The 25,938-nt window shown below is 42.4% G+C and overlaps 1 protein-coding gene across 4 annotated transcripts in view; it reads left to right on the top strand.

Annotated features, from left to right (window-relative positions):
• The window catches only part of FAM107B (family with sequence similarity 107 member B), a 213,816-nt gene extending 203,332 nt beyond the window's left edge, over positions 1–10,484 (top strand). For all 4 annotated transcript variants that reach the window (XM_043479324.1, XM_043479327.1, XM_043479325.1 and 1 more), the window contains 2 exons: positions 6,640–6,790; positions 7,724–10,484. In XM_043479324.1, the coding sequence (XP_043335259.1) occupies positions 6,640–6,790; positions 7,724–7,840 (268 nt within the window). In that variant the 3' untranslated portion in view covers positions 7,841–10,484. The remainder of the gene's footprint in view (positions 1–6,639; positions 6,791–7,723) is intronic.
• Positions 10,485–25,938: the final 15,454 nt, after the last annotated feature.

Here is a 25,938-nt window from a genome sequence, read left to right as displayed (position 1 = left end):
CTGCTCAGCTGCTTTTAGAGAGATTTTAGAGAATGGTCGTGTTCTCTTGAGCACCAAGGTGTAGAGAGCACATGGGCTTTGAGGTCGGGGAGAAATGGTATGGATCCGGTTCAACATTTAACTTGTTGTTTGGTTGCTACATCATGTCTGACTCTTTGTGACCCCGTGGACAGCTTGCCAGGCTTCTCTGTCCATGGTATTCTCCAGACAAGAATACTAGCGTGGGTTGCCATTCCCTGCCCCAGGGGATCTTCCCAACCTTTTATGATTTTGGACAAGGTCCTTCTTCCTGAGATCTGTTTCTTCATCTACTAAGTAAGAGATAAAAATAATCTTTCTTATAAAGATGAAAATGAAGGAGAACATGTATAAACACCTACTAAAATACCTGACTTATGTAAGATGTGCTCAGTTAGCACCATCCGTCTTTCCACTTGCCCTGCAGCAGCATCTGAAAAATCCCTATTGCTTGTTCCTGTTTTTCTCTGAAGAGTTCTGATCTGGTTGTAGAAGTGTATTTAAAAAAATAAAAGTTGCAAAATCAAGTGAGTATATCTTATACTACTTCTTCAGGTTTTTTTCAAAGGCAAAATCTTAGTTTGGTAGAATCCTCTTATTAGAAACACAACTGGTTTTAGAGTAAAGACTTCTAAAGCAGTTTCTTCTCTTATATTCATCTTCTAACACATATACTTTTTCACAACTTTGGCTTTTTGTTTCTAAGTTTTAGTACCAAATAATAGAAAGTATCACATCAATAGTATGTATGAATGAATGAATAAAAGTTGCTCAGTCAGGGCCGACTTAGTGACCCCATGGACTACATTATAGGCTGCCATGCTTCTCTGTCCATGGAATCTTCAGGCAAGAATACTGGAGTGGATAGCCATTTCCTTCTCCAGGGGATCTTCCCAATCCAGGGATCAAACCTGGGTCTCATGCATTGCAGGCAGATTCTTTACCATCTGAACCAGCAGGGAAGCCCCAATAGTATGTATATATTCAGTTAAAGGATTGTCATACTTGCTGACTAGTTTATACCATAATGAAATTCTATTGACTTTTCTGCAATTTGTAAAGGGCTTTCCCATATTTTATCCAATGATTTTTTCAGAAACCCAGTGTGTGTTGTTTTGGAATTGTTCTAATTTGATATGTGAATGAAGGGAAACTCTTCAGGGTACCAGGCTAAGGAGTCTTCTCAAGGTGACACGGTAGCTTTTTGGAATAAAAAAGGGTTGAAATCAATATAGAATTATGTATGTCTTTAATTATATATATGCTTAAAGACAGCTGTGAATCAAATTTAATATGAATGAGGGACTTCCCTGGTGTTCCAGTGACGAAAACTCTTCACTCCCAATGCAGGGGTCCTGGGTTCGATCCCTGGTCAGGAAACTAGATCCTGTGTGCCCCAACTAAAGATCCTGCAAGCCCCAACAAAGATTGAAGATCCCAAGTGCCACAACTAAGACTTGGCACAGCCCAATAAATAACTTAAAAAATAATATATAAATGAGAAGAAGGGGTAGGAATAGGAGAGGAAGATAGAACTGAGATCACAGAACAAGCTTTGTGGAACCTTTGCTCTTTGTGGCTGCACATTTGGCTCAAAGCTCTGTCGCAGTTCAAAGAGTTGTTGGAAGCACCTTCTAGAGATCAGAAGACAAAAGCAGAGGGCACATTCTCATAGGTGTTCTCACACCGCATTCCACACTCCTTCAAGTATGTCATTCTGCTCTTCTGTTGCCAGCTTCTGGACCCAGCTAAGGTTCAGGTTAAAAGTCTTTAAATTTTTTTTGAAAAGATGTTTTTGATGTGGACCATTTTTAAAGTCTTTTATTGAATTTGTTACAATGTTGCTTCTGTTTTATGTTTTGATTTTTTTCGCTGAGAGGCATGTGGGATCATAACTCCCTGACCAGTGACTGAACCTGCACCCTCTGCATTGGAAGATGAAATCTTAACCACTGGGCCACCAGGGAAGTCCCTAAAAGTCTTTATATTTTGATCTGGTCATGCCACTTGGTCTGACCATTAAGACCTTGTGTTAGGGTTCTTAGATTCTTTAGCTATTTCCATAAAATGGCAGATTGCAAGAGGCATTATTTTTGATACTTGAAAGATCAGTGTTCAAGAGTGCTTATTTCTGATTTAATTTAGAGAGAATCTGCCTTCTCTAAAAAAGAGTATCCATGCTAATTCACTTCAGTCGTGTCTGACTCTTGGCGACCCTATGGACCGTAGCCTGCCTGGCTCCTCTGTCCATGGGATACTCCAGGCAAGAATACTCCAGGCAATGCCCTCCTCCAGGGGATCTCCCCGATGCAGGGATCGAACCTGTGTCTCTTATGTCTCCTGCATTGGCAGGTGGGTTCTTTACCACCGAACCATCAGGGAAGCCATTCTAAAAAGAGTCCTTTGGGACAAATATAGAATACCCAGCTACCCTGCATCCCCACTGTTGGATCTTTGGCTTGTACCTTTCAGTCAGCAGTTTCCAGGACCTTCTGCAGTCGGCGTGCTTTGCTAGACAAACAATTCGTTTCTCAATAAATGCTTATTGCTGTGCATCATGAAAAAAAAAAATAAGGGAAGTTGTGATAGAAATATTTGCATTTGAATCCATGCAGATAGAAAGGGCTCAGTCAAAAATGTAGAGGTGGGCCGAACAAACCAGAAGATTCCAAGATTCAAGCTCAAGGGCTGGAGAACCAAAGGCAACCCTCCTCCTCCCCCATAAAGGAAAATGTTAGGCCACGAGGCTTGGCTGGTAGGCAGGGGAAGGGAGCGTGTTGTGTTTGAGTTTGTGCCAGACCTGCCTCTGCTGGTGCTGACCCGCGTGATGGTTTCCCTGCCACAGGGTTAAGTGTGGCTGCCGTGGAGGTGGGGCGGTCCAGTCGGCCCCCAGATGTGTTCAGTGGTTTCTATGAAAAGTGAAAGGGACCCTTAAAAGTTGTCTGTACGTTTTCATCGGGGGCGGCGGGAATATAAATTGTTGCAGCCTAGTTGGAAAGTGATTTGGCCATCCACATCCGAATCCAGAATTTGTAGATGCTTAGCTAGCAGTTATGCTTCTGAGAATGTCGCCAACAGAAATACTTGGATAGGACAGATATAAATGGTCGAGGAAGTCTCTCGCCTCCTTGTGTTCAATCAGGGACAACTGGACACAACCTAAATATCTCATTATAGGCGTGGCACAATTTTGGCGCTTCTGTGCTCTGATAAAGGTATAGGTAGTATAGGGGAGCACAGACTAGATGGGGAGTTATCTGTGGATGCAGTAGTGTGGGGAGGGCTTCCCAGGTGGCTCCGTTGGTAAAGAATCCACCTGCCAATGCAGGGGACTCAGGTTCCATCCCTTGGTTGGGAAGATCCCCTGGAGGAGGAAATGGCAACCCACTCCAGTATTTTTGGTTGGAAAAGTCCATGGACAGAGGATCCTGGTGGACTACAGTCCAAGGGGTCACAAAGAATCGGACACAATTGAACAACAGCACACGTGCACACAGGAATGGGGAGCAGTCCATGGGTGTAGGGCCTCTATCTCGTACAGTTTTCACAGCCACCACTCACCTAGAATATCATGCAAGTGGTGTGCCCAGCAGATGTTGACCAGGGGGAGCTGAGGTGTGCTTTCACTTTTTGTCTTGCTAATATGTATATGTCAGCTAAGTTTTCTTTTTTTTTTCCAAAGTGTTAGTCGCTAAGTCATGTCCAACTCTTTGTGACTGCATGGACTGTAACCCGCCAGGCTCCTCTGTCCATGGGATTTCGCAGGCAAGATTACTGGAGTGGGTTGCCATTTCCTTCTCCAAAGGGTCTTCCCAACCCAGGGATCGAACCTGGGTCTCCTGCATTGCAGGCAGATTCTTTACCATCTGAGCCACCAGGGAAGCCCTAAAAAACATGGTTTTTTTCAAAGAGGACTTACTAATTTAAAAAATCAACTTGGTCCACTATAAAAGTCACAGTAAGCAATTCAGGAATAACTGTTAGTCTTGACTGGGTACCATGGCCCCCAGGCCAAGTTTTCAGTCATCAGGTGATTGAAAGTTCTTGTTAATTGCATATGTCAGAATGGATTAAAGATAATCAATGTTGTCATGCAGAGGCTTATACTGTCATTTTTATGAAACTTGGGAGAGACTCATTTCTGTCTGTCTATGCTCTCTCTGCAGTCTGATCCAGTTTTAGACTCAGAGAATCACATAGATAGTGCTTGCCTTTTTCCATTTAGCAGAAAGTTAAGTGAGCCGCTTAATAAAATATTAATTAAATTTGTATGACTTCTTGACTATTATAAGTGCAGGACATTTATCATATAAGCCCCATTTTCCTGAGTTTTGTGTTACTAAATATTTTATCTTACTGCACTATTGGGTAAAATCTTTGAACAGAAAATGAATACGTGTATTAGTTAAACTCATTCACATGTTTCTATAGAGTGCCAGCTTAATGCATCATACATCAGTTTGTTCAACAGCTTTTGCATAATCCAGAAGCACTTAATAACAGTTGAGGTTAATTTCTTCAGTGAATTATAGTTTGAAATTTAAATTATGCAGGTAGCTAAATTCTTAATTCTATAATTTAAATCCCTGAACTCTGTAAGTGTCCTAGTGAGAGTTTTTAATAGTCATGAAGCTCAGTGGGTCTTTCTCAGATTATTTACAAACATTTTCCAATGCTCAGTGACACCTAAGTCTATCAGAGGAAAGTACCATAAGCAACTTTTTTATTGCACTGAGTAAAGATTTGGTTTCTGGAATAGTCTGTCTATACTTTTCTCCTCCTCATACAATCTTAATAACTGGGAAACAAATTGTAATTAAATCACAAAATAGCCTCTTTTATTTCACTGGAAATATGGCTGAATTTAATATTTTCTTTTTAAAAAAAAAAAAAGTTCTGCTAATGAAAATGGGGAAAGGGAAGACATACATGTTATTTTGAGGTCTGTGTTCTTTATCTTCAGTGATGGATTATACTCATCTTTATAAACAGCAGCTTTGAAAAAATCATTTATTGTGATTTAAAAAGTAGGTAGAGAGGAGAGATGCCAGAATTTTAAAAATTCCGATAGATGAGGAAGTGTGATGTTTGCAAGTGTGATTAGTTTGCAAAATGTGATAGGGTGAACTTGAAAGAGATTGAAGCAAGGGTGTTGTTGAGATCCTTAAAATCAGAACATGTTTTGGAAATTCTTTAAGTTATTCAGATGACTCCTAGTTCATTAGTCGCCTTAGCTGATTGGAGTAGTTTGGAGAACAGCCACGGAGGTTGATGGGGCTGGTGCACAGACTCCCGGGCGTCATCATCAGGCCGGCAGGTGTGTGGGGAGGCACCCGGGCCTCCTCGGTCCCGGGCTGATCCAGCAGCGCTGGTTTCCTGCAGCCCAGAAAAGCGTGAGTTCCTGTTGTGGCTGTGGGTGTGCTCGTGGACTCGAGTGTGATAGCATTGTCACTTATACCCTTGGCTGTCTGACCTTGATAACGCTCTTCCTGTTTTGTAACTTGTGTTTTTGTCATCAGTGTGAATACTGAGTTGAGATACTTTAGGGGCCAGTGGAGACTGGCTCAAGAGAGGGAGCTTGGTGAAGAGGAGGTGGGCAGCTAAGCCAGCACCGAGGGTTGGGGCATGAGGGGGAGTCCAGACTGGAGAAACCCTGGGGAACAACCTGGCCAACAACCAGTTGGAGACTGGGCAAATCCCAGCTGACTTTAGCATAGAAATCCCTTCTACGAAAGTGTCAGTGAATGTCCTTCCCCTGACCCAGCTCAAACCTTTCAGATGAGAGTTGCTAGGTAATGGCCTGAGTTTTGGGTTTTGTTTTGCTCCATTTGAAGAGCTGGCAGCCTGATCCATCGCTCCCTGAAGCCTGACTCCCAAGCGTTGTCAGCAGTTGAACTGTGTGTCTGAAATGGTTCCAGAGTACTGGCCTGGGAGTCGGGATCCAGATTTTCCGTGGCCACGACCCCAGCAGTGATGGAGCCTTGGGTATGCCTTGGGATGTGTGAGAATCCTCTCCCAAGTCTCAAAGAGGGAGGGTTGGAGGATGTTTCCAGGCCATTTTGTTGTTGAGCTTTCTGCTAGCTTCTCTCCAGGCTGCATTTAATACTTGGGGTCAGGGGCTCCATCTTGGGAAACTTCCCCTGCAATTCCTGGTGGAGGCATCTTCCTCTTCAGTATAGTTGACCATCACATGCCCTGAATGAGCATGCTATTCCTGAACTTCCCCCACAAACCACAAACACTAGCCTCCCTTGCATGGCCTGGTATCTGACATACAGTAGAGATTTTATTGAGCGGTGGGTTTTGCTTACTCTTAAAAGTATGCTCTTGCCCTTTTCTTTCATGCTTGTGAATTTCTGAGGCCCCTCAGTGCTGACTGTTAGCTGGTAGTAGGCGTCACAGTCATGCTAAGTCACTAGACCCTTCTGTGGTTGATGCTTAAATTTCTGATCATGGAAGATGCGTCCATTAGATTACAACTCTTAAATTTTGTTGATGCTTTAAAAAAATTTTTCAATTTAAATTATTTTTACTTTTTTCAATAAAAAAATTTTTTTTGAAGTACAGTATTGCGTTAGTTTGAGGTTTTCAGCAAAGTGATTTGTTAATGCTTTTTTGCAGGGGTCTTGCTCCTCAGAATAAACCAGAACTGCAGAAAGTGATGGAAAAGAGAAAACGAGATCAAGTAATAAAGCAGAAGGAAGAAGAAGCACAAAAGAAGAAATCTGACTTGGAAATAGAACTATTAAAACGGCAGCAGAAGTTGGAGCAGGTAAGGGTGATTGGGGGTAAAGGTGGGGGTTTTTTATTGAGATATTTGACATAAAATATTGTTTGAGGGAAAATGTATTGATTTGATACATTTGTATCACAATTGTCATAGTAGTGTTAGCGCACACCTCTGTCATATAATTACCCTTTCTTCTAGTGGTGTAGAGTGTTCTAGTTTCTTAATGTTCACGTTTATAATCGCTTTGTTCCCTGTAATCCCTGGACTATGTATTAGGCCTCCAGGACTTACCTTCTAGTTGCGAGTGTGTACCCTTAAATGCATCTTTCCCATTCCCCCAGCCTAAGTCCCTGCTAGTCCCCATTTTACCCTCTGTTTTTAGATTCCATATATAAGAGAGATCATATAGTACTTATCTTCTCAGACTTACCTTGTCCCGAATTTCCCAGACACGTCAGATGTAAGTGTTTATATATGGTGAAAGGAAAAGCTGAGACAGATGTCTGCAGGTGGACTAAAAGACGTTCAAGATAAAGAGAAGGATTCTGTTGAGGATCTAGAAGAGATCAGGGAGGCACAGCCAAAGCCAGGGACCACCATTGAATTCACAGCCCAGTGCTGGGGCTCAAGCACATGAGTGAAGTTCAGCTTCACTCACAGCTGGAGAGCCCCTGTGTGTTGCCCTCAGCTCTTGTTTTCATCCTTAGCCTTGATCTTCAGGTTCTCATCACCCCCGCAGGGTTTCAGCAATAACCCAGTCGGCTGCTGCTTCTCTGCAGAATTCTTACCCCAGGACCTAGATCCTGCCGCATATATGAAAATATAAATATATTTAAAGTGGAGACAGGGGAAACTTTTCTTCTGTTATGAATCGAAGTCATTTGGGCCTTTGGGAAGAGAAAACAGTGTTTTTGGAAAGCCTCTCCCTTTGTAAATAATTTGTAAATAATTCTCCTGTTTCTGAATTCTGTTTAGCTTGAACTCGAGAAACAGAAATTGCAAGAAGAGCAAGAAAATGCCCCAGAGTTTGTGAAGGTTAAAGGCAATCTCAGAAGAACAGGCCAAGAAGTGGCGCAAGCCCAGGAGTCGTAGGTCCAGGCTGCAGACACCACGCACCCAGCCCAGCACACAGAAGGCCTGTGCCAGGGCCTCCCCAGCGCTTAAGCTCAGGGCCAAAGCCCCTGGAGCAAATCCCAGCCAGCAGGGATCTGTTATTTTCAAAAGGGTTTGATTTTGGTTTTTCTCCCATCTGGGTGGGTGAGTCACCTGTGACTGTTGCAGTTCCTGTTCGCCAAACAAAGGATATTGACCAGCACTTAAGGTGGGACAGTGGACCTGTGTTCAAAGACTTTTAAAAGACAGCAACAAGAAACAAAGGAAGAGGACACTGGAGTAAATTCTTGAGAGTTGCACTACTTGGTTTTTCTTTCAATCCAAGTTTAGTGGGGCACAGAGCCTTTTCTCTTTCAAAACCTAAAGAAAAATGCCTTTCGTTCTTCCTTTCTTATCTATCCAATAATTTAGATTGCACAGAAATGCGTTGAATCTGTTACATCCACCGTTTGTAAATTCCGTTTTCTTGTCTCATTTACACTTTCACCTAGTTTAGGCTTCACACTGGAGAATGTTAATATTCATGTTGAGCACAGCTCTTACCTTTGTCGACATTAAGATTCAGAAATAGGATAAGGAGGTGTAAAAATACAGAAACAAAAATATGGAAACAAAACTCTGTAAATGTCCATCTCGATCTTGTTTTCATTCCTGCTGGTTTTCTGAGGCTTCATGGTGACCTTCTACTTCAGGGAAGGTATGTCCTACAAATCCATTATTGCTTTGATAACTGTTAGGGCTTTTGTTTCATTTTTTTTTTTTTTTTTAATTTCTTGCTCATTTAGTCCTTTTATGTCAAATAATCTCCCAGCCTTTTGAGGAATAAAAACTAGTCCGAATAACCCAACTTAAGTGTCAAAGGAGTGGGTTCAAGTCTTTTGGTTTCTTCTGAGAACGGTATGGGGAAATCTCCCACCGGAAGCTTGGGAAGGAAGTGTTCTTTGGACTTTTTGATGTGAAACGAATATGAACTGGTCTCTGCAAGAATTATAGCATTTATGCATTTTGAATATTATTTGAATCCAAGCTTTGAAATTCTCTAATGATCACCAGCTCTTTGCCCTTTTTCCTTGTGAAGGAAGACTGTCTCATCCCTACCTTCATGATGGTGATACTGTTGGTAAGGATGATGTTGTGACCACTGTTGATCTCTCAGGAACAGCTGAGGAGATGGGGCACACTCAGTCTGTGCTCTCCAATTGGCATACTATCCTCCACATGAACCCCGAGTTACCAACTTTACAGCCAGATTCTTAATGCAAAATCCATTCTCTGTCATCGGTATGGGCAGGGGAAGCATTTCTACTTGGGGTGGTTTAGAAGAATCTGTGTGGATCCAGTATGTTCTCTGTAGAAACAATTCATCCAGTAATTTCAACATCGAAGGCTCCTCTTATAATTCAAGAATCAAAGAAAGCTGGATCCTAAGCTTTTAAATCCTTAATCAGCCTAGTAGAAATTAGCTTTCTCTGGGAATTCTGCAGTTTTCATGGTTGGCCATTAGGCTTATATTCATCCCTAATGTGAACAAGACAAAAGTAAATGCATGGATAATATACTGTAGTCAGAGAACATGTGGACTACACCTGATTACACCAGATTATTTCTTTCATTAGCAAGTATTATATGAATAAAATACGAGGTGTTTAGGATAAAATGTTGCTGTATAGTAATTTGCTTTGGAAGGATGGAAGGATAACTATTTTTTCCCATCCTTTTTGCAAGAAGAAAGTGCGTTAACTAAGCATCTTGAAAGTACATTTCTGATTGCACATTGACTAGAGTTCTTTCTCTGTGTATATGGAATAGTGATGCGATTTATAAAATGAAGATTCAAGACTAGCTCATAGCCTTTAATCCAGCTGGATATGCAAGATCTTTAGATCCTGTATCCTTGAAGCAGTTCTGCCACTTGATAAAAATTTCAAGGGCCCAGACAGGCTTCTTTAGAAGGACCAATTCTGTTCCTAGAACTTACCTAGAATTCATGCTTCACTGGGAAAAGCTAAATTCCTAAAGCATTTCCCTCAATCTCACTCACAAATCTGTAAAATTAGTAGTGGTTGGTAGTCCAAGGTCTGGCCGAAAGAAGACTTGTAAATAGTGTCAAGTGATGTTTCCTCGCTAAACAGTGGAATGTACAGATAGAAAAGCTCTTTGAAGTTGCCAGGTCAGCTTGGCTCATAAGCTTGAGTTTAAAAAGGCATCATTCTCTCCCCCCACCGCTGCCCCACACTTCAATACTCTATAGTCCAAACCTCTAGGACTCACGGACATCTGAGCAGTTTTGGGCTTTGAGCCACTTTTTGACAAAAATGGCTCCATTTTTCCACTCTATGGTTTTCTTAAAATAGCTCAGTGTTTTCTAGTCTCCAAGTAGGAAGGTAGTGTTGCTTTCTAAGCTACCACAGTTGACTTTATTCTTCTACTCTGAAAAATGTTCACTTGTTTGAGTGTATATAATATATATAAAGGGAGCCTTAATGGATTTGTTTTCATAATTTAATATTTTTTGTATTTGCTCTTGTATAATTGTTTTTAATGGAAAGTATTACAGAATTGAGGGTGGAATTCTTAGAACCAAAGTTATTCTTAATAAAAATCACCACATGCTTGGACCTTACAGCTGTGTTTGTCTGATCTGTTTATGGTGGATGTCTGGAGCTGATGTGGGGGGTGCTGTGTTCAATTCAAGGGTTAGAAAGTGGTTCTGGGGTTTCCGTCTGATGGTCTTCTCCCCAAATCAGTTATGTCCCCTTGCCTTGTGTATTTATTCTGTCAAGAAAATTCATGCTAAGATATTGTTACACTTAGAATATGTGGTATTTTAGCAATAGCTGTTAGTTCTTCAGATCAGAGTACTCTGTATTTTAAGTAGCTTGGTAGAACAGTGGGAGATATATTTTTGGAAGGGCCATGTTTTAGTGCTTGTGAGCACACATGGCGTAAGTATGACCTTGAAATTATTTTGCTTATTCAGCTAAATTAATTTCATCCTCAAAGAAGTCACTTTGGGAAGCTGTACATGTGATTACATTATACTATTGGTTGTAATAGCCTTGGAGAGTCAAAATTTCTTTACTTTATAATATGCCTTTATTTTTCATCCCCCAATTACTACTCAGCTCATTCATCCAACTCCAATATCTTTGGACTGTTTTAAAAAATTATATCTACTCAGGACAGTGAAGATTTTCTATGTCTAGGGTTATACCATGAGCTCCAAAAGCCAATGAAGAAGGTGGGCTACAAAAATAATTTGAGGAATAACTACATCCTTGGAATAACTAGGCAGTTTTTCAAGGTGACAGTTTTGAGACTGTTGGTCCATTTCATTAGAGCATTTTGTGCTTCTTACGGTATAGTCATAGATTTGAAAGAAGACAGAGGTTAATTAACACATTATTGACTTGAGACATATCAACACCTCAGGCTTTAGTTTTTGTAAAACTCTCCTGGTCGAAAATGTGTGAATATGTTTGGTAAGATTTAAAATGCCAAAGTACAGCTAAAAAGAAGGAATAATATACTACTACCAGGCTTACATTTACGAATATAATGAAAAATGAAGTGTTTTATTCCAAGGTCTTAGGGTAAATAAAATCTTTATAAGATAACTGCAGTCTCACAATTATAATTTCTCCTTTTTTTCTTCTGAGAAAATGCAGTCTGATTATCAATTGGGGATGTTTTGGAATGTCTTCTCATTTGCCCAGGAAGATGGTAATGCCAGAGTCTGGTATGCCTTATCAATATCTTGTATAATTAGTAGAATCATATTGAGATTTTGTCTACTAAAAGTCATTAAGTTGTGTTTCCTCTGAGACGTTTGGCTATGTATTGTCTTGGATGTACTATCGGGTCCTTTTAAATTTGTTGTTTCTATGTTTATGGCCCCCTTTCTACTTGGTTATTATGTGTGACCACTGCTGATGATCACTCTTGTGCTATAATTTCCAGGGTGAACCAACAAACCCAGTTGTCTATCAGCTGGTGAATGGATAAGCAAAATGTGGTATATCCATGTGATGGAATATTATTCAGCCATGAAAAGGAGCGAAGTACTGATACAGGCTTCAACATGAACAAACCTCAGAAACATTCTGCTAAGTGAAAGGTGGCTGGCACAAAAGACGACACAGTATACACTTACATCCGTATGCAATATTCAGAGTAGATAAAACTATAGGGACAAAAAGCAGAATAGTAGTTCTAATGGTAGGAGTGGGAAGTGATTGCAAATGGACATGAGATTTTGGGGATGGGGTGATAGAAATTATTTAAAACAAAATTGTGACAGTCATTCAACTCTTCACCTGTACAAGTAACTGTGTAAACATACTAATACCCACTTCAAATGGGTAGCTTTTATGGTATGTGAGTTATACCTCAATCAAACTTTTTAAAATGCACACATCCTTTGAATGCACAGTTCGATTTCTAGGAATTCTTTGGAAGGGCTTATCTGCACAAAGATTGTTGTTCAAAGATAGTGGAGCATTTCTCATAATTTCTCTTGGGAACACCCCAACTATATTGCAGTAGTTTGCTAGATTAAGTGTAATACATCCCTACTCCCTTTTAGGTATCATAATTCGTTTCTTTCAAAATAATCTGTGTGTGCTCAGTCACTCAGTTGTGTCCAACTGTTAGTGACCCCATGGACTATAACCCACCAGGCTTCTCTGTCCATGGGGATTCTCCAGGCAAGCATACTGGAGTGGGTGGCCAGGCCTTCCTCCAGGGGATCTTCCCAACCCAGTGATTGAACCCAGGTCTCCCACATTGCAGGCAGATTCTTTACCATCTAAGCTACCAGGAAAGGCATTAATATTTTATTTACTTGTACAGAAATAAGACTTTGAAGCTATACTGTCACATAAAAAAGCAAACTACAGAATCCCATTTACATGAAAAAATTAAAAGTATATTATCCATGCATCTACATAAAAGCTTATAAATAAGACATTTATTTATCATCTCAGTGGTGGTTACTTCTGAGGGAGGGAAAGGAATTTGGCTCAGAAATAAAGGGGGCTTCCTAGTTTAATTTGTGTATATTTTTAATATTTTTTTCACAGTTAAAAGGTGTTCTTGAGTCACCAGTATTTAAAAGGTCATAGAAAGCAAAGAAAAACCTTGGAAAAAAATGTGTTTCATACAAAATTATCTTCAGAACTGAATAATACATTTTGAGTTTATTTTTGTGTATGGTGTTAGAAAGGGTTCTAGTTTCATTCTTTTACAAGTGGTTGACCAGTTTTTCCAGCACCACTTGTAAGACCAGAAACTATAAAACTCCTAGAGGAGAACATAGGCAAAGCACTCTCCAACATAAATCACAGCAAGATCCTCTATGACCCACCTCCCAGAATATTGGAAATAAAAGCAAAACTAAACAAATGGGACCTAATGAAACTTAAAAGCTTTTGCACAACAAAGGAAACTATAAGCAAGGTGAAAAGACAGCCTTCAGAATGGGAGAAAATAATAGCAAATGAAGCAATAGACAAAGGATTAATCTCAAAAATATACAAGTAACTCCTGCAGCTCAATTCCAGAAAAATAAATGACCCAATCAAAAAGTGGGCCAAAGATCTAAACAGACATTTCTCCAAAGAAGACATACAGATGGCTAACAAACACATGAAAAGATGCTCAACATCACTCATTAGAGAAATGCAAATCAAAACCACAATGAGGTACCATTACACGCCAGTCAGGATGGCTGCTATCCAAAAGTCTACAAGCAATAAATGCTGGAGAGGGTGTGGAGAAAAGGGAACCCTCTTACCCTGTTGGTGGGAATGCAAACTAGTACAGCCACTATGGAGAACAGTGTGGAGATTCCTTAAAAAACTGGAAATAGAACTGCCATATGACCCAGCAATCCCACTTCTGGGCATACACACCGAGGAAACCAGAACTGAAAGAAACATGTGCACCCCAATGTTCATCGAAGCACTGTTTATAATAGCCAGGACATGGAAGCAACCTAGATGCCCATCAGCAGACGAATGGATAAGGAAGCTGTGGTACATATACACAATGGAATATTAACTCAGCCATTAAAAAGAATTCATTTGAATCAGTTCTAATGAGATGGATGAAACTGGAGCCCATTATACAGAGTGAAGTAAACCCGAAAGATGAAGACCAATACAGTATACTAACACATATATATGGAATTTAGAAAGATGGTAACGATAACCCTATATACAAGACAGAAAAAGAGACATAGATGTATAGAACAGACTTTTGGACTCTATGGGAGAAGGCGAGGGTGGGATGATCTGAGAGAACAGCATCGAAACATGTATATTATCAAGTGTGAAACAGATGGCCAGTCCAGGTTGGATGCATGAGACAATTGCTTGAGGCTGGTGCACTGGGATGACCCAGAGGGATGGGATGGGGAGGTAGGCGGGAGGGGGGTTCAGGATGGGGAACACATGTAAATCCATGGCTGACTCATGTCAATTTATGGCAAAAACCACTATAATATTGTAAAGTAATTAGCCTCCAACTAATAAAAATAAATGAAAAAAAAAAGAACTGAATAATACTCATTTAATAATTATTTGCACCTAGATCATGTGGTGAAAAAATTACAATGGAATGATTTCAGTGTTTTCAACAGCAAAGTAAAAGTGACTGTTTTAAGAAACTGTCAAGAATCCAATTATTTTAAGCACACAGACCTGTAATTGAAGTAGAGTCAAAGGAAAAGAGGGTCCAGGGAAGGAATAAAGAGAGGCATTGACTCTAGAATGGCAGTGAGGAATGTTTCAATTCTTTGTTGACCCCCAGGGTTCTTGGCCTCCTTAATCAATAGAAATTGATCAGAGGCCAGAAAAGAAACTCAGGAAAGGCTTTATTGGGGCCCCTGCTGCAGCAGGGGGCAGCGAGAACCAGAGCAGTTAGTTGCTCTTGGTCACTTCCTGAATTGAGGTGGTGAGCTGGTTCCTTATATGGGGTTAGGGTAGGGGCAGGTCCAGGGGTCCAGACAGAGGGGTGGCTTAGGTGGCTTGCCCACTGCTTTGTTGGTGTTGAGTGCAGGGGGCATGCACAGTCCTCTGCTTTGGCTCCCAGCACCCTGTTTTTGCACTCCACTCTTCAGAAGGGCCAATGGGGCTTTTTTGTCTTTTTGTATCTTATTGTTCATAATTTGCCCCTACTGTGCATGCACACAGTTATTTTTAGTCCTTAATAGTTTGTCTTTTGTTGAGGAGATGTTTTTCCAGGTATAGGCATTGCAGCAAAGGGTCCTAGGTGCCAAATCCCAGCCTGTCTCACAATGATGAACCAGAGACCTAAGGTGGGGCTCCTTGTAAGGGGTCCAGTTGTAGGCTTCAGCCTAAAAACAACTCTGCTCTTTAAATGTTTCCTCTGCTGTTGGAATGTAGGATAGTGCGGCTACATTATTGGTTTTTCGTATGTTTGTTTTTGTTGGCTGAGGTCAAGGAGACTGGGAACTTGGGGACATGTATCTTGGCAATGAATTACTGGTACCCTCTGCACACAGGGCCTTGGGAGCTTTAGGTTGACCAATCACAGTGTTCCTGGCGCATCTTCTCTTTTGGATGATGGTGAAAGTTCTATTCACCTTCTCCCTTGCTTCCAGGTGGAGATTTCATTCTATTACTAATACTTTTATTTCTTTTTCTGCTTCTTCTGGATAAAGGCTTAAAATTTAAACTCAGACTCAGCCATAAAAGAGAATGAAATCTGAACATTCACAGCAACATGGATGGACCTAGAGACTGTCATCCTAAGTGAAGTCAGAGAAGAACAAATATTACGTGGTATCACTTCCATATGGAATCTAAACATTAGCACAAATGAACTTATTTACAAAACAGAAACAGACTGACAGCCGTGGAAAACATATCTGGTTACCAAAGGGGAATGGGGGGAGGGATAAATTGTGATATTGGATTACCAGATGCATACTACTATATATAAAATGGAAACAACGAAGATTTACTGTAATATACAGGGAACTATATATTAAATAAGTTGTAGTAAACTATAATGGAAAAGTATATGAAAAAAAGACTTGATATATAAATGTATACATGTAATCACTTTGCTGTATACCTGAAATTAACAGTTTTTCACACCAACTATACTTCAATAAAAAAGTAAATAATTTTTTTTTAAAAAGATCTCAGCTTAGAAGAGGAATTAGCCAAGAAATGGAGAAATGCTGTCCCTTTCCAAAGGGCTAATAGGCCTTGGAATGGAAGCTGGCTTAGAAGAGAATTCATGCTGGAGAAAATAGGCAGCAGTGCCAATTGTCCTGACTTTGCTATTGAAGTGGGAGATGTGATCACATGCATACCACCTTGGTCATTTCTCCACCGTCATTGACTTGTTCAAGAGATTTCAGGAAACCATCACATCTATGTCAGTCAGGTACCAACAAAGAGGGGTCACCATGATCAAAACATCTAGTAAACCACTGTGCAAAAATCTTACACAGTGAACTGTGAGCCAGAATCGGGTTCATATGTAGCCTCTTTAGAGCTGGAATTCAACCTAGGACTTTCACAAGGAGAAAATTCACGGTGTAAACTCAAATAAGCAAAGGCAATTTTCTGGCTAAAACTCATAAATTGGCTTTAATTTGATGAGCTGGTTATCCCCATTTCTCTCTCCTTCCGCAGTGATTTCAGTGTTTCTCAAAGATAAGCCCCTAGATCGATCAACTAAAAGTACTTACTGAAGACGTTTACAAGGTATTTTGCAACAGGCCAGTTCTAGCCCTAGGGTATTTATAATCTTGTTCAGCCATAAGACTTTGCATGGGTTGTAACAAATAATTACAAGCATTAAATTAAATAAAAGACCACATGAACACCGAGAAGATAAGGCCTATAGGAGCAAATTAAGAAAAGAAAATAAACACGCTAAATCAAGTGGTTTTATTGCTACATAGATGCTCTCGTAAATGTTCTCAGAGAGGAAGCAGTGGAAAGGAACCGTTCAAGTAAAGTTTTAAATGAAATGTGCATATTATTTATCCTTGATCTTCCTCTTTGCTTCACTGTCTCTTTACAAAAAAAAAAAAAAGACTGGACAGTTTGAAAACCCAGGTTCTTCTGAATATCAGTGGCAAGAAAGTGGAGAGTGGCAAAGAGGGCATAGCAAGTAAACCCTCAGCCCCACCGTGCACAACAGTTTGTAGCATGGCCAGGTGATGAATGACACTGTTTATTTCCGAAGAACTTCCTGAGATACTGAAGGTTAGGCTGTGGGTGAATTTAGATTTGCTTCCTAGCGTGAACCCTGAAGAGCTGTGCAGTTTGCGGTGGCATGATTAATACCAAGTAAGTAGCAAGCTTTCCCCATGTGCCTGGAGTGGGTACACAGGAATGAACAGGGTTCCAAGGAAGCATGCATTTCAGGTCCAGGTTCTTTGTTTTTAAACCACAGTGCTCAGCGACGGGCTACAAAATCATGTTCAGTCTCTGTTGTTTGGGAGCTTAAAATCTAAGGAGCCAAATGTTATTCAAAAAATCAGACAATGTGACAACTGGGGTATGTGCTATGATCACTGCCTGCCCCGCCCCCCCACCCCATCCACCGGCCCCAGTCAGGAAACCAGACAATGACAGTGAATCCACAGGGCAAGTCAGCAAATCTAGCCGATAAGAAGCTACTGTTGTTGTTGTTGAGTAGCTAAGTCATATTCAATTCTTTGTGACCCCATGGACAGTAGCACACCAGGCTCCTTTGTCCTCCACTATCTCCTGGAATTTGCTCAAATTCATGTCCAGTGAGCCGGTGTTGCTATCCAACCATCTCATCCTCTGTCACCCCCTTCTCCTTTTGCCTTCAATCTTTGCCAGCATCAGGGTCTTTTCCAATGAGCTGGCTCTTCACATCAGGTGGCCAAGGTCAGAAAGATCAAAGGCAAGGCTGAGGAGAACAAAATTGAATGCATGTAATTACCCTTCCTTTTCCACATTTTATTCTTCAGCCGAGGACATTAGCCTATAATCCGAGACTTGGATGATTCCGAATGTAGGCTGTTTACTCATACTGATAAGCTGTTCATCTTAAAAGTAAGTCCCCTTCTCTCTCATCCTCAACACAACTCATTAACTACACCCCCTCCTCCTTCTCACATAGTGAAACAGAAAAGGTATTTAAATTGGTTTTTCTTTCCTTTGGCTGCTCTGCACAGCATGTGGGATCTTAGTTCTCCAACCAGGGATAAAACCCGTGCCCCCTGCATTGGTAAGTGCAGTCTTAACCACTGGACTGCCAGGGAAGTCCCTAAGACATTTTAAAGGTTGATCAAACGTTACCCAGTCAGGTGAGTTTTTCTTTGCAAACCTGCAACCATGAGGCTCTTATCAACTTGCTGTGTTGGAGATGATGACTTCACCATATTTCTGCAAATGGCCTGCATCTTACTCAAGATCTTGGGGAATCTGACCATCCAAGCTGTGCTGGCCTTTTCTGCAGTGCTGCATTGTTTTCCTCCTGTCTTATTTGACCTGTGGTGGCTTTTGGCTCTGGCTATGCAGTGTCATCGGAGAAGGCAATGGCACCCCACTCCACTACTCTTGCCTGGGAAATCGCATGGACGGAGGAACCTGGTGGGCTACAGTCCATGGGGTCGTGAAGAGTCAGACACAACTGAGTGACTTCACTTTCACTTTTCACTTTCATGCACTGGAGAAGGAAGTGGCAACCCACTCCAGTGTTCTTGCCTGGAGAATCCCAGGGACGGGAGCCTGGTGGGCTGCCGTCTGTGGGGTCGCACAGAGTCGGACACGACTGAAGTGACTTAGCAGCAGCAGCGGCATGCAGTGTCATACCTCTCCCTGTTCTGTGATGGAGGACGGGCATGGGGACTCCAGGGAAGCCCAGCGAGAGAGCCTTCAGGTGGAGGGGTGGCCAGTCGAGAAATTCAGAAGAGACCCCTTCTTTCCTGAGTTCACCCTCTCCTCTCCCAAGGAGTCATTTATTGAGAGCCTGCTATATGCTAGCCAGCATGAAGGTTGAATCTGAGTATGATAGAGGTCCCCATTCCGGAGCTTATGCTCCTTGGAGGCCCTTCAAGTAAACAAATGTCCTCAACATGCAAGGAACCTCCCGTGTATTGACCTTAACAGATGCGGATATAGTAAGTGTTGTAGGAACCACCAAAAAAAGCAATGTATGTTTTTCTAAGAGAGTATGAGGGAAAGGCAAATCTAGGCGTCACAAGAAAGTCCCATGCTCTTGTTGTGTCACTATAGGAACACACCTATAGGCTCACACACGTTTGTGTACGAGCCAAACGCAGTGATCCAAAGCCACGGTCAGCTCCTGGGCCTCCTTTCCCCAACTTGAAACTAACTTTGAGTCATTCTCCCCAGTTGACAGCATGAACCAGGAGGTATTTGGGGGTGGCTGTCTTCAGTAGAGGGTTGTGTGTGTGAGAGAGAGAGAGAGGGAGAGAGAGAGATGGGATTCACAATGGATGTTGGATTGGAGTTTGAGGGAAACATGAGTGGGCAACAGAGTAAGGTTAGGAGCCCAGGCTCTTGTTTGAATCTCAGCCCCTCCGTTTTCTAGCTTTGCAATCCTGGGAAAATAAAGTCTCTGGCCTCAGCTTTCTCATCTGAACAGTGGGGATAATGAGCAGACCTGTGTCACTGGGTCATGTGGGCTTTACAGGAGTCAGCACATGTGAAGCACATAATAGACGTTAGTGGCTGTGATGGTTTCTGTTCTTTGGGTCTGTGGTCTCCAGCTTGTCTTTATGAACAAGTGCAGTCTTGTTCAGCAGAGACTCTTGTGCCAGACGGCTTCAGGACTGTGTGGCTTACAGAATCCACGCCCAGGGCCAAGGCGATCCCAGTACAAGACTCTGCCTCATGGTGTGATTTAAAGCCATAACACCCACCTGCTCCCAGAATTACTCTCCTAAAAGCCTATAGCATTCTTTATTAGTATTTCTTAAATTGGAGGACAATTGCTTTACAATGTTGTGTTGGTCTCTGCTGTACAATGAAGTGAATCAGCTGCATGTTTACGTATATCCCCTCCCTCTTGGATCTCCCTCCCACCCCTCTCTTCCCACCGCTCTAGGCCATCACAGAGCACCGAGCTGAGCTCCCTGTGCTATATAGCAGCTTCCCACTAGCATCTGTTTTACACATGGTTGTGTATATATGTCAGCCCTATTCTCTTAGTTCATCCCCACCCCCCTTCCTTCTCCTCTGTGTCCACCTGTCTATTCTCTACGTCTGCGTCTCTATTCCTGCCCTGCAAATAGATTTAATTCCTACCACAGTCTAAATCTGTGAAAACTCCGATGTGCTGTCACCCGGAGAGAGAGAACAGTTACCCTCTCGTGTGTGGCACAGACACCTTGATGCACCCTTAAGTCCTAGGAACAGGACAGTCCCTTTTGGGCTGGGGAAGAGAGGAGACAGACTGGGCCATGAGCCGAGGGCTTGTGGAAGCTAAGCAGGAACCCTGAGGAGTCAGGAGCAGGAGGGTGGCTGGTATGGCTGGTGCAGGGGCAAGGCATGTGGGGCTTGGGGGCTGGTATTTGGGGCATGTTGCTGGCGCACAATAGGTGCTCAGTAAATACTTGCCATTGAAAGATGGGGCCTAGAAAGAGGCAGCTTGGGCACTGGCAGTTGTGGGCTGTCTTCAGTTGCCCAGGGACAACAGGGAGCCAGTAAGGGAGGTCCCTGGAGGTGTTGCCAGCCCATTCTAAGGTCCAGGGATGCCTCTGTCCCTACTGCCCCTTCTCACCATGGCAGGATCCTAATTCAGATGCTTCTAGGAAACAAGGCTTCCCTGGGGGTCGTCTTCAGTGACAAGGCAAGGCAGTCACATGGAACCTCTGTGCACGTCCACTCTGGCGAGAGGAAGGCTGGCGGCCTCAGGCTTCTAAATTTGATCCTTTCTGCTAGGCTGTTTTAATCTGCAGAACTGAGTGGTCATGAGGAGTAAATGAATAATAAAAATCAAGCCCTGGCTTAGGGTGCAGTCTCTATAGACCCACCAAGGATGGGGGCTGACTGCTGCTATTACTGCCCTCAAAAGTGATGCAAGGGACTACCCGGGTGGTCCAGTGGCTATGACTCTGTGCTTGCAGTGCAGGGGGCGTGGGTTCCATCCCTGGTTGGGGAGCTAGGGTTCCCACAGGCTCTGTGGCACAGCTTAGAAAGAAAGAAAAAGGGATGCATGAGACAAGTGCTCCGGCCTGGTGCACTGGGAAGACCCAGAGGAATCGGGTGGAGAGGGAGATGGGAGGGGGGATCGAGATGGGGAATAAGTGTAAATCTATGGCTGATTCATATCAATGTATGACAAAACCCACTGAAATGTTGTGAAGCAATTAGCCTCCAACTAATAAAAAAATTAAAAAATTCAAAAAAAAAAAAAAAAAAGAAAGAAAAAAACATTTTTCTTTTTTTGTTTTTTAAAGATGCGAGATGCTGCCCTCTAGTGTGCATCAGCAGAACTTTAAGTTTTTAATTAGAATTGAAATTAATTAATAAATTTAGTATTATTTCCTCTGTTGGCCTTAGGGTATTTTTCAGGATATCCGTTTTCTGTTCTTGATCTGAGGTGTCTAATGGAAGTCAAGCACGTCTGATTGATGCGCTAGCCTCCTGCACAGAGAGCAGAGCCTCTCTCTTCTGGTCCCACAACCTCTCTTCCTGTGGGGTGGTGGGTGAGTCCCTGGGCCTCTGGATGCGCAGTGTTTCTCATCTGTAAACTGGACTACCCAGCCCTTTTCAGTCTACAGCCAAGCCTGAGGAGCACAGTTTCACCCATTCATTCATTCATCCGACCAATCTGTGGTGGAGCCCGCTGAGTACCAGCCCTGGATCCTTCGTGAGGAAGGAGGGTGGGGGTGGGGGACTGCCATCGGGGAACCGGTGACCCAGGAGGAAATAGACCGACACACGAAATGAACAAGCCATGGAACCATTTCTCAAGGGACTCCTTCCTCCATTCTTGGCGTCCAGCCTTTTTCCTTTCCTAATACTAAAATTTTTTTCCTGAAACACAAATCTGGACATCACTGGCTTGCTCAGAAACCAGCTCCCTTTTCAATACAAAAATGTCCAGTTTCTCTGTCCTGGACATTTCTCTATTCCGGCTGCTCCACTAGGCTGCTTCTGGTGTTTGGAACTCATAGCAGGTGACCTTGGCTTGGCAACAGGTGTACTGCTAAGTGCTTTATCTGTTCATCTTTGCCACAACCCAAGAGCTCCTATCACTACTCTCTGCTTATCAATGGGGAAACCAAGGTAGAGAGGAGCCAAGGAACTGGCCTGAGGCTGCACAGCTTGTAAACAGCAAGTCTCTGGAACTCAGACCCAGGTCCCCCTTATGGCAGAGCCCGTGTCCTTGACTTCTGTGCCACACTGACACCTAGCTTCCGGCTTCTGCACCTCTGCTCACATAGGGTTGTGTGGGCTGTCCGGTGAAATCTCATCAATTACTCAGAGGTCCTGAGCACCAGGCTGCCCCTCACATCCATGGCCCTGCTCTGCCACCCCCAGCCCTGGAAGGGCCCCTGCCTGGGTCAAGCCTTGTCACATGTGGCGGAGTTCGTACTCATTTGCCTCCCTGGACACATGACCAGTATCTCATCCACACCTGCAGCTGCCTGAACTAAACACAGGTTTGCTGAATGGCAGGAAATGAACAGCGCGGGAGAGTGCCCTGCACGCTGGAAAGCCTCAGAGAATCAGAAGTCAGCAGATGCTTTTAAAATGTCTTTATAAATGTAAACGGGTGTAGAAGATGAAATGTTTCGCTTGTGCCCGAGCATTTCTTGGTCTTGATTTTAGTATTACAATTCAGAGTGGCTTCTGTGATTTTAACCAGGGTTCACTATCTGGGGAAGTGTTTGTGTTCCTTACTGAGAAAGAGACTTGAAGCTATCCTGACATAGACTTTGCACAAAGGCAACCTTGAGGGACTTCCCTGGTGGTCCACTGGCTGGGACTCTGTGTTGCCAATGCAGGGGACCCAGATTCAATCCCTGGTCAGGGAACTAGGTCCCACATGCTGCAACTAAGACCCGGTGCAGCAAAATGGTTTGTTTGTTTTTTTTTTTTTAAAGCAACTTGACCCTCCTGACAGAGCTCCAAGTAGCTTTAGTGCAGTGACTCTGATTGGGAGAAAAGTTTTTTCTTCATCCTTACCTCACCAGGAAATGGGTAGGACCCTGGTCTCGGATTTATGCACTTGATTCTGTCTGGGGCTCTGCCCCTCACTGACTGTTCCTTATTAAACTTCTCAGTGGAACAAGGGAGTTCCCCAAATGATTTCTGGGATTCCTTCAAATCCTAGGGTTCTTAGATTCAGATCTTGGCTCTGCAGCCTCATTGCTTAGAGTCATTTAATGATTTTAGAAAGCAGTTTCCTTGGCTATAAATTGGAGCTGGCCTAAATTATCAGAAGTCTGTGGGCACTGTGGAGAAATATGAATGTAAATTGCCCTTGCAATTAAAAATCTAACAAGTGGGGACTTCCTGGTGGTCCAGTGGCTAAGACTTCGCACTGCCAATGCCAGGGGGGCCCGAGTTTGATTCCTGGTCAGGGAACTGGCTCCCACATCCTGCAACTAAAGGTTCACATTCCACAACTAAAGATCCCACATGCCACAACTGAGACCGGTGCAGCCAAATAAATAGATAATTATTTTTTTTAAAATCTAATAAATGGAAAGAACTAAAGAGCGCAGTGTGTTGTCAGAGGTAAGTTTCAAAGGATGGCTCCCTATGGTAGCAGCCAATTTTCTCTTTTTAGAAGATGAATTAGATAGGTGAAACCTGGAGTCTTTTTTTTTGAGGGGGAGCTCTGTGACAAAATGAGGTTTATATAGTCTGTGACAATAGAAACTACATCCCTTGTTCTCTAAGTAGATTTTCTTCCTCTTTCTCTGGTCTTCACTTTCTCTCATTTCATCTTATCTATCTGATCTTCCTGAATAATAGTTCTAGACTAAAAAATGAGTAACCTTAATGCCTTTTGTGACTGCAAATGAAAATTGCTTTATATGAAATAATTTGGAATCAGGAAGAGATTATAACATTAAAAAAACAAAATTTTCTTAAATAATGTTATGTGCTTGGCTATTGTAAACAGTGCTGCTATAAACATTGGGGGGCATGTATCTTTTTGAATTAACCTGGGTCATGGTTACATGAGTGTTTGCTTTATAATTATTTACAACACAGACATTCTTTATATACTCTTCTTAGTGTGAAATATTCCACAGTCCATTTTTTTCAATGACAACATTTCAGTTAAACTTAATGATTGGTTCTGTAAGAGAAACCTTGGTCCCATAGGAAGTGGACACCAGCATATCTGGGAAGAAGAAAGAAACCAGGAGCTTTCACAATATGATGGTCTTGAAGAAAGGATCTCTAATTTCATCTCTGAGCAGGCCCCTCTCCCACTGCCCTGCAGTAGTATCTTGCCTATCAACCAGCTCTCCCTGTGGGTTCTAGCAACTGCCAATATGCAGTGGAGTGAATACAATTTGTTCCGAGGAACAAAGGTGAGATAATTAGGGTGCATTCACATTGCAGCAAAAGGAATTGGATTAGATTTGCTTCACCTGTTACTTGTTTAAATCAATAGCACTGGCAACCATTGTAATAAATCTGTAGGATGTATATTGGCCTTACCACATTTGTCCGTGCAAACCCCAGACCCTCTCATCTTCATCTCCTTTTACTGGCCCCCTTATTGGGAGGCTGAGCAAGTACAAGCATCTGTTGATAGGAAATTTTATTTGGAATTCACTTAAAAGCCCAGATCCCTATAAAAATGGAACAAACGAAGGTTATAAGGGGAGGAGAGCCCATGCATAATAAATTACCCTTCACTTTCACTTTGTAATTTCTTTTGGCCCTAATCTCTATTTTCATGTCTGCGTTAAACTTGGCAGAGATTTGTCTGCCTGTGAGGGCTGTGGGGGCACTAGAGTGTGAGGCCTTTGAAAACCGGACTCTCCCCTGTTCTTAGAGGAAGAAGTACTTTGGGATGCTCCTACTAGAAATTTTGAAGGGGGACCTTCAGTGTACCATTTGGGGAGGTAAAGTCCATGCAGCAGTGTCTTAATTCCGTCAGTTTCTTCTATAAGGGGTTTTACTGTTATTTTAGTAGGATGGATGTATTTCTTTGAAAAGAGCACCATGTAAGGGAATGAATAAATAACTAGTAAGTAATATTTAAATTCATTCTAATAACAGACTTTCTTAGTTATTTCCCTCCGGACATTGGCCATGCCCCATGTTAATCTGTAGCCCTAGTGCCTGGCATGATAGGAGCCACTGGTGGGGACTGGACCCACTGGTGGGAATTCACTGAATCACATTGAATGAGTGAATGAATGAGATGAACGCTGAGTCTGGCATCCAGGCTTTCACTAGTGCTCTTTCCCGACCATACTTTCAGGATCCCTGAATCTAGAGACTTTTCCCCCAGCTTGTTATTCTGTTAATTTTGAGTGGAATAACAGTAACAGTTTTCCATTGCACCCAGGACTAAGGTCATCAGTAACCTGAGGCTGAGTTTGTGGTATTAGGATCTTAAAGATCAAGATTCTGTTTGTATCTGAAACAAAAAATTGAGTTGTGCTAATTCATGTAGAATAGCACATTACATCTTTTCCCATAAAATGATATTATTAAATGAGTTTAGATGGCCTCTCAAGGGAATTAAAAGAGATATCCTCTACTTCAGGCTCCAGAGCATTGGATCTCTTCCTTCAGTTCAGTTCAGTTCATTCGCTCAGTCGTGTCCGATTCTTCGCGACCCCATGGAATGCAGCATGCCAGGCCTCCCTGTTGGATCCCTTGGTGGTTGTCAAAACCAATTTCTGGGCCCTGAGGATAAAAGAAAACAAGCACCTGTCCACAGGGGTCACTCATCATGCTTCCCAAACATAAATTTCTGTGAAATAGAGCCATAAGAGTGGGAATTTAAAGCAATGTGTAGTTAGTGAGAAATATTTTTCTTTTTGCTAGGCTGTGTGTGAAATTGAATGGTTATGAAAGCAGTATGCCTTCACTGCAGGCACAAAGATT

The sequence above is a fragment of the Cervus canadensis genome, chromosome 10 (genome assembly GCF_019320065.1).
Source record: "Cervus canadensis isolate Bull #8, Minnesota chromosome 10, ASM1932006v1, whole genome shotgun sequence".
Lineage (NCBI taxonomy): Eukaryota > Metazoa > Chordata > Mammalia > Artiodactyla > Cervidae > Cervus > Cervus canadensis.
This window is presented reverse-complemented; position numbering and strand designations above follow the sequence as displayed.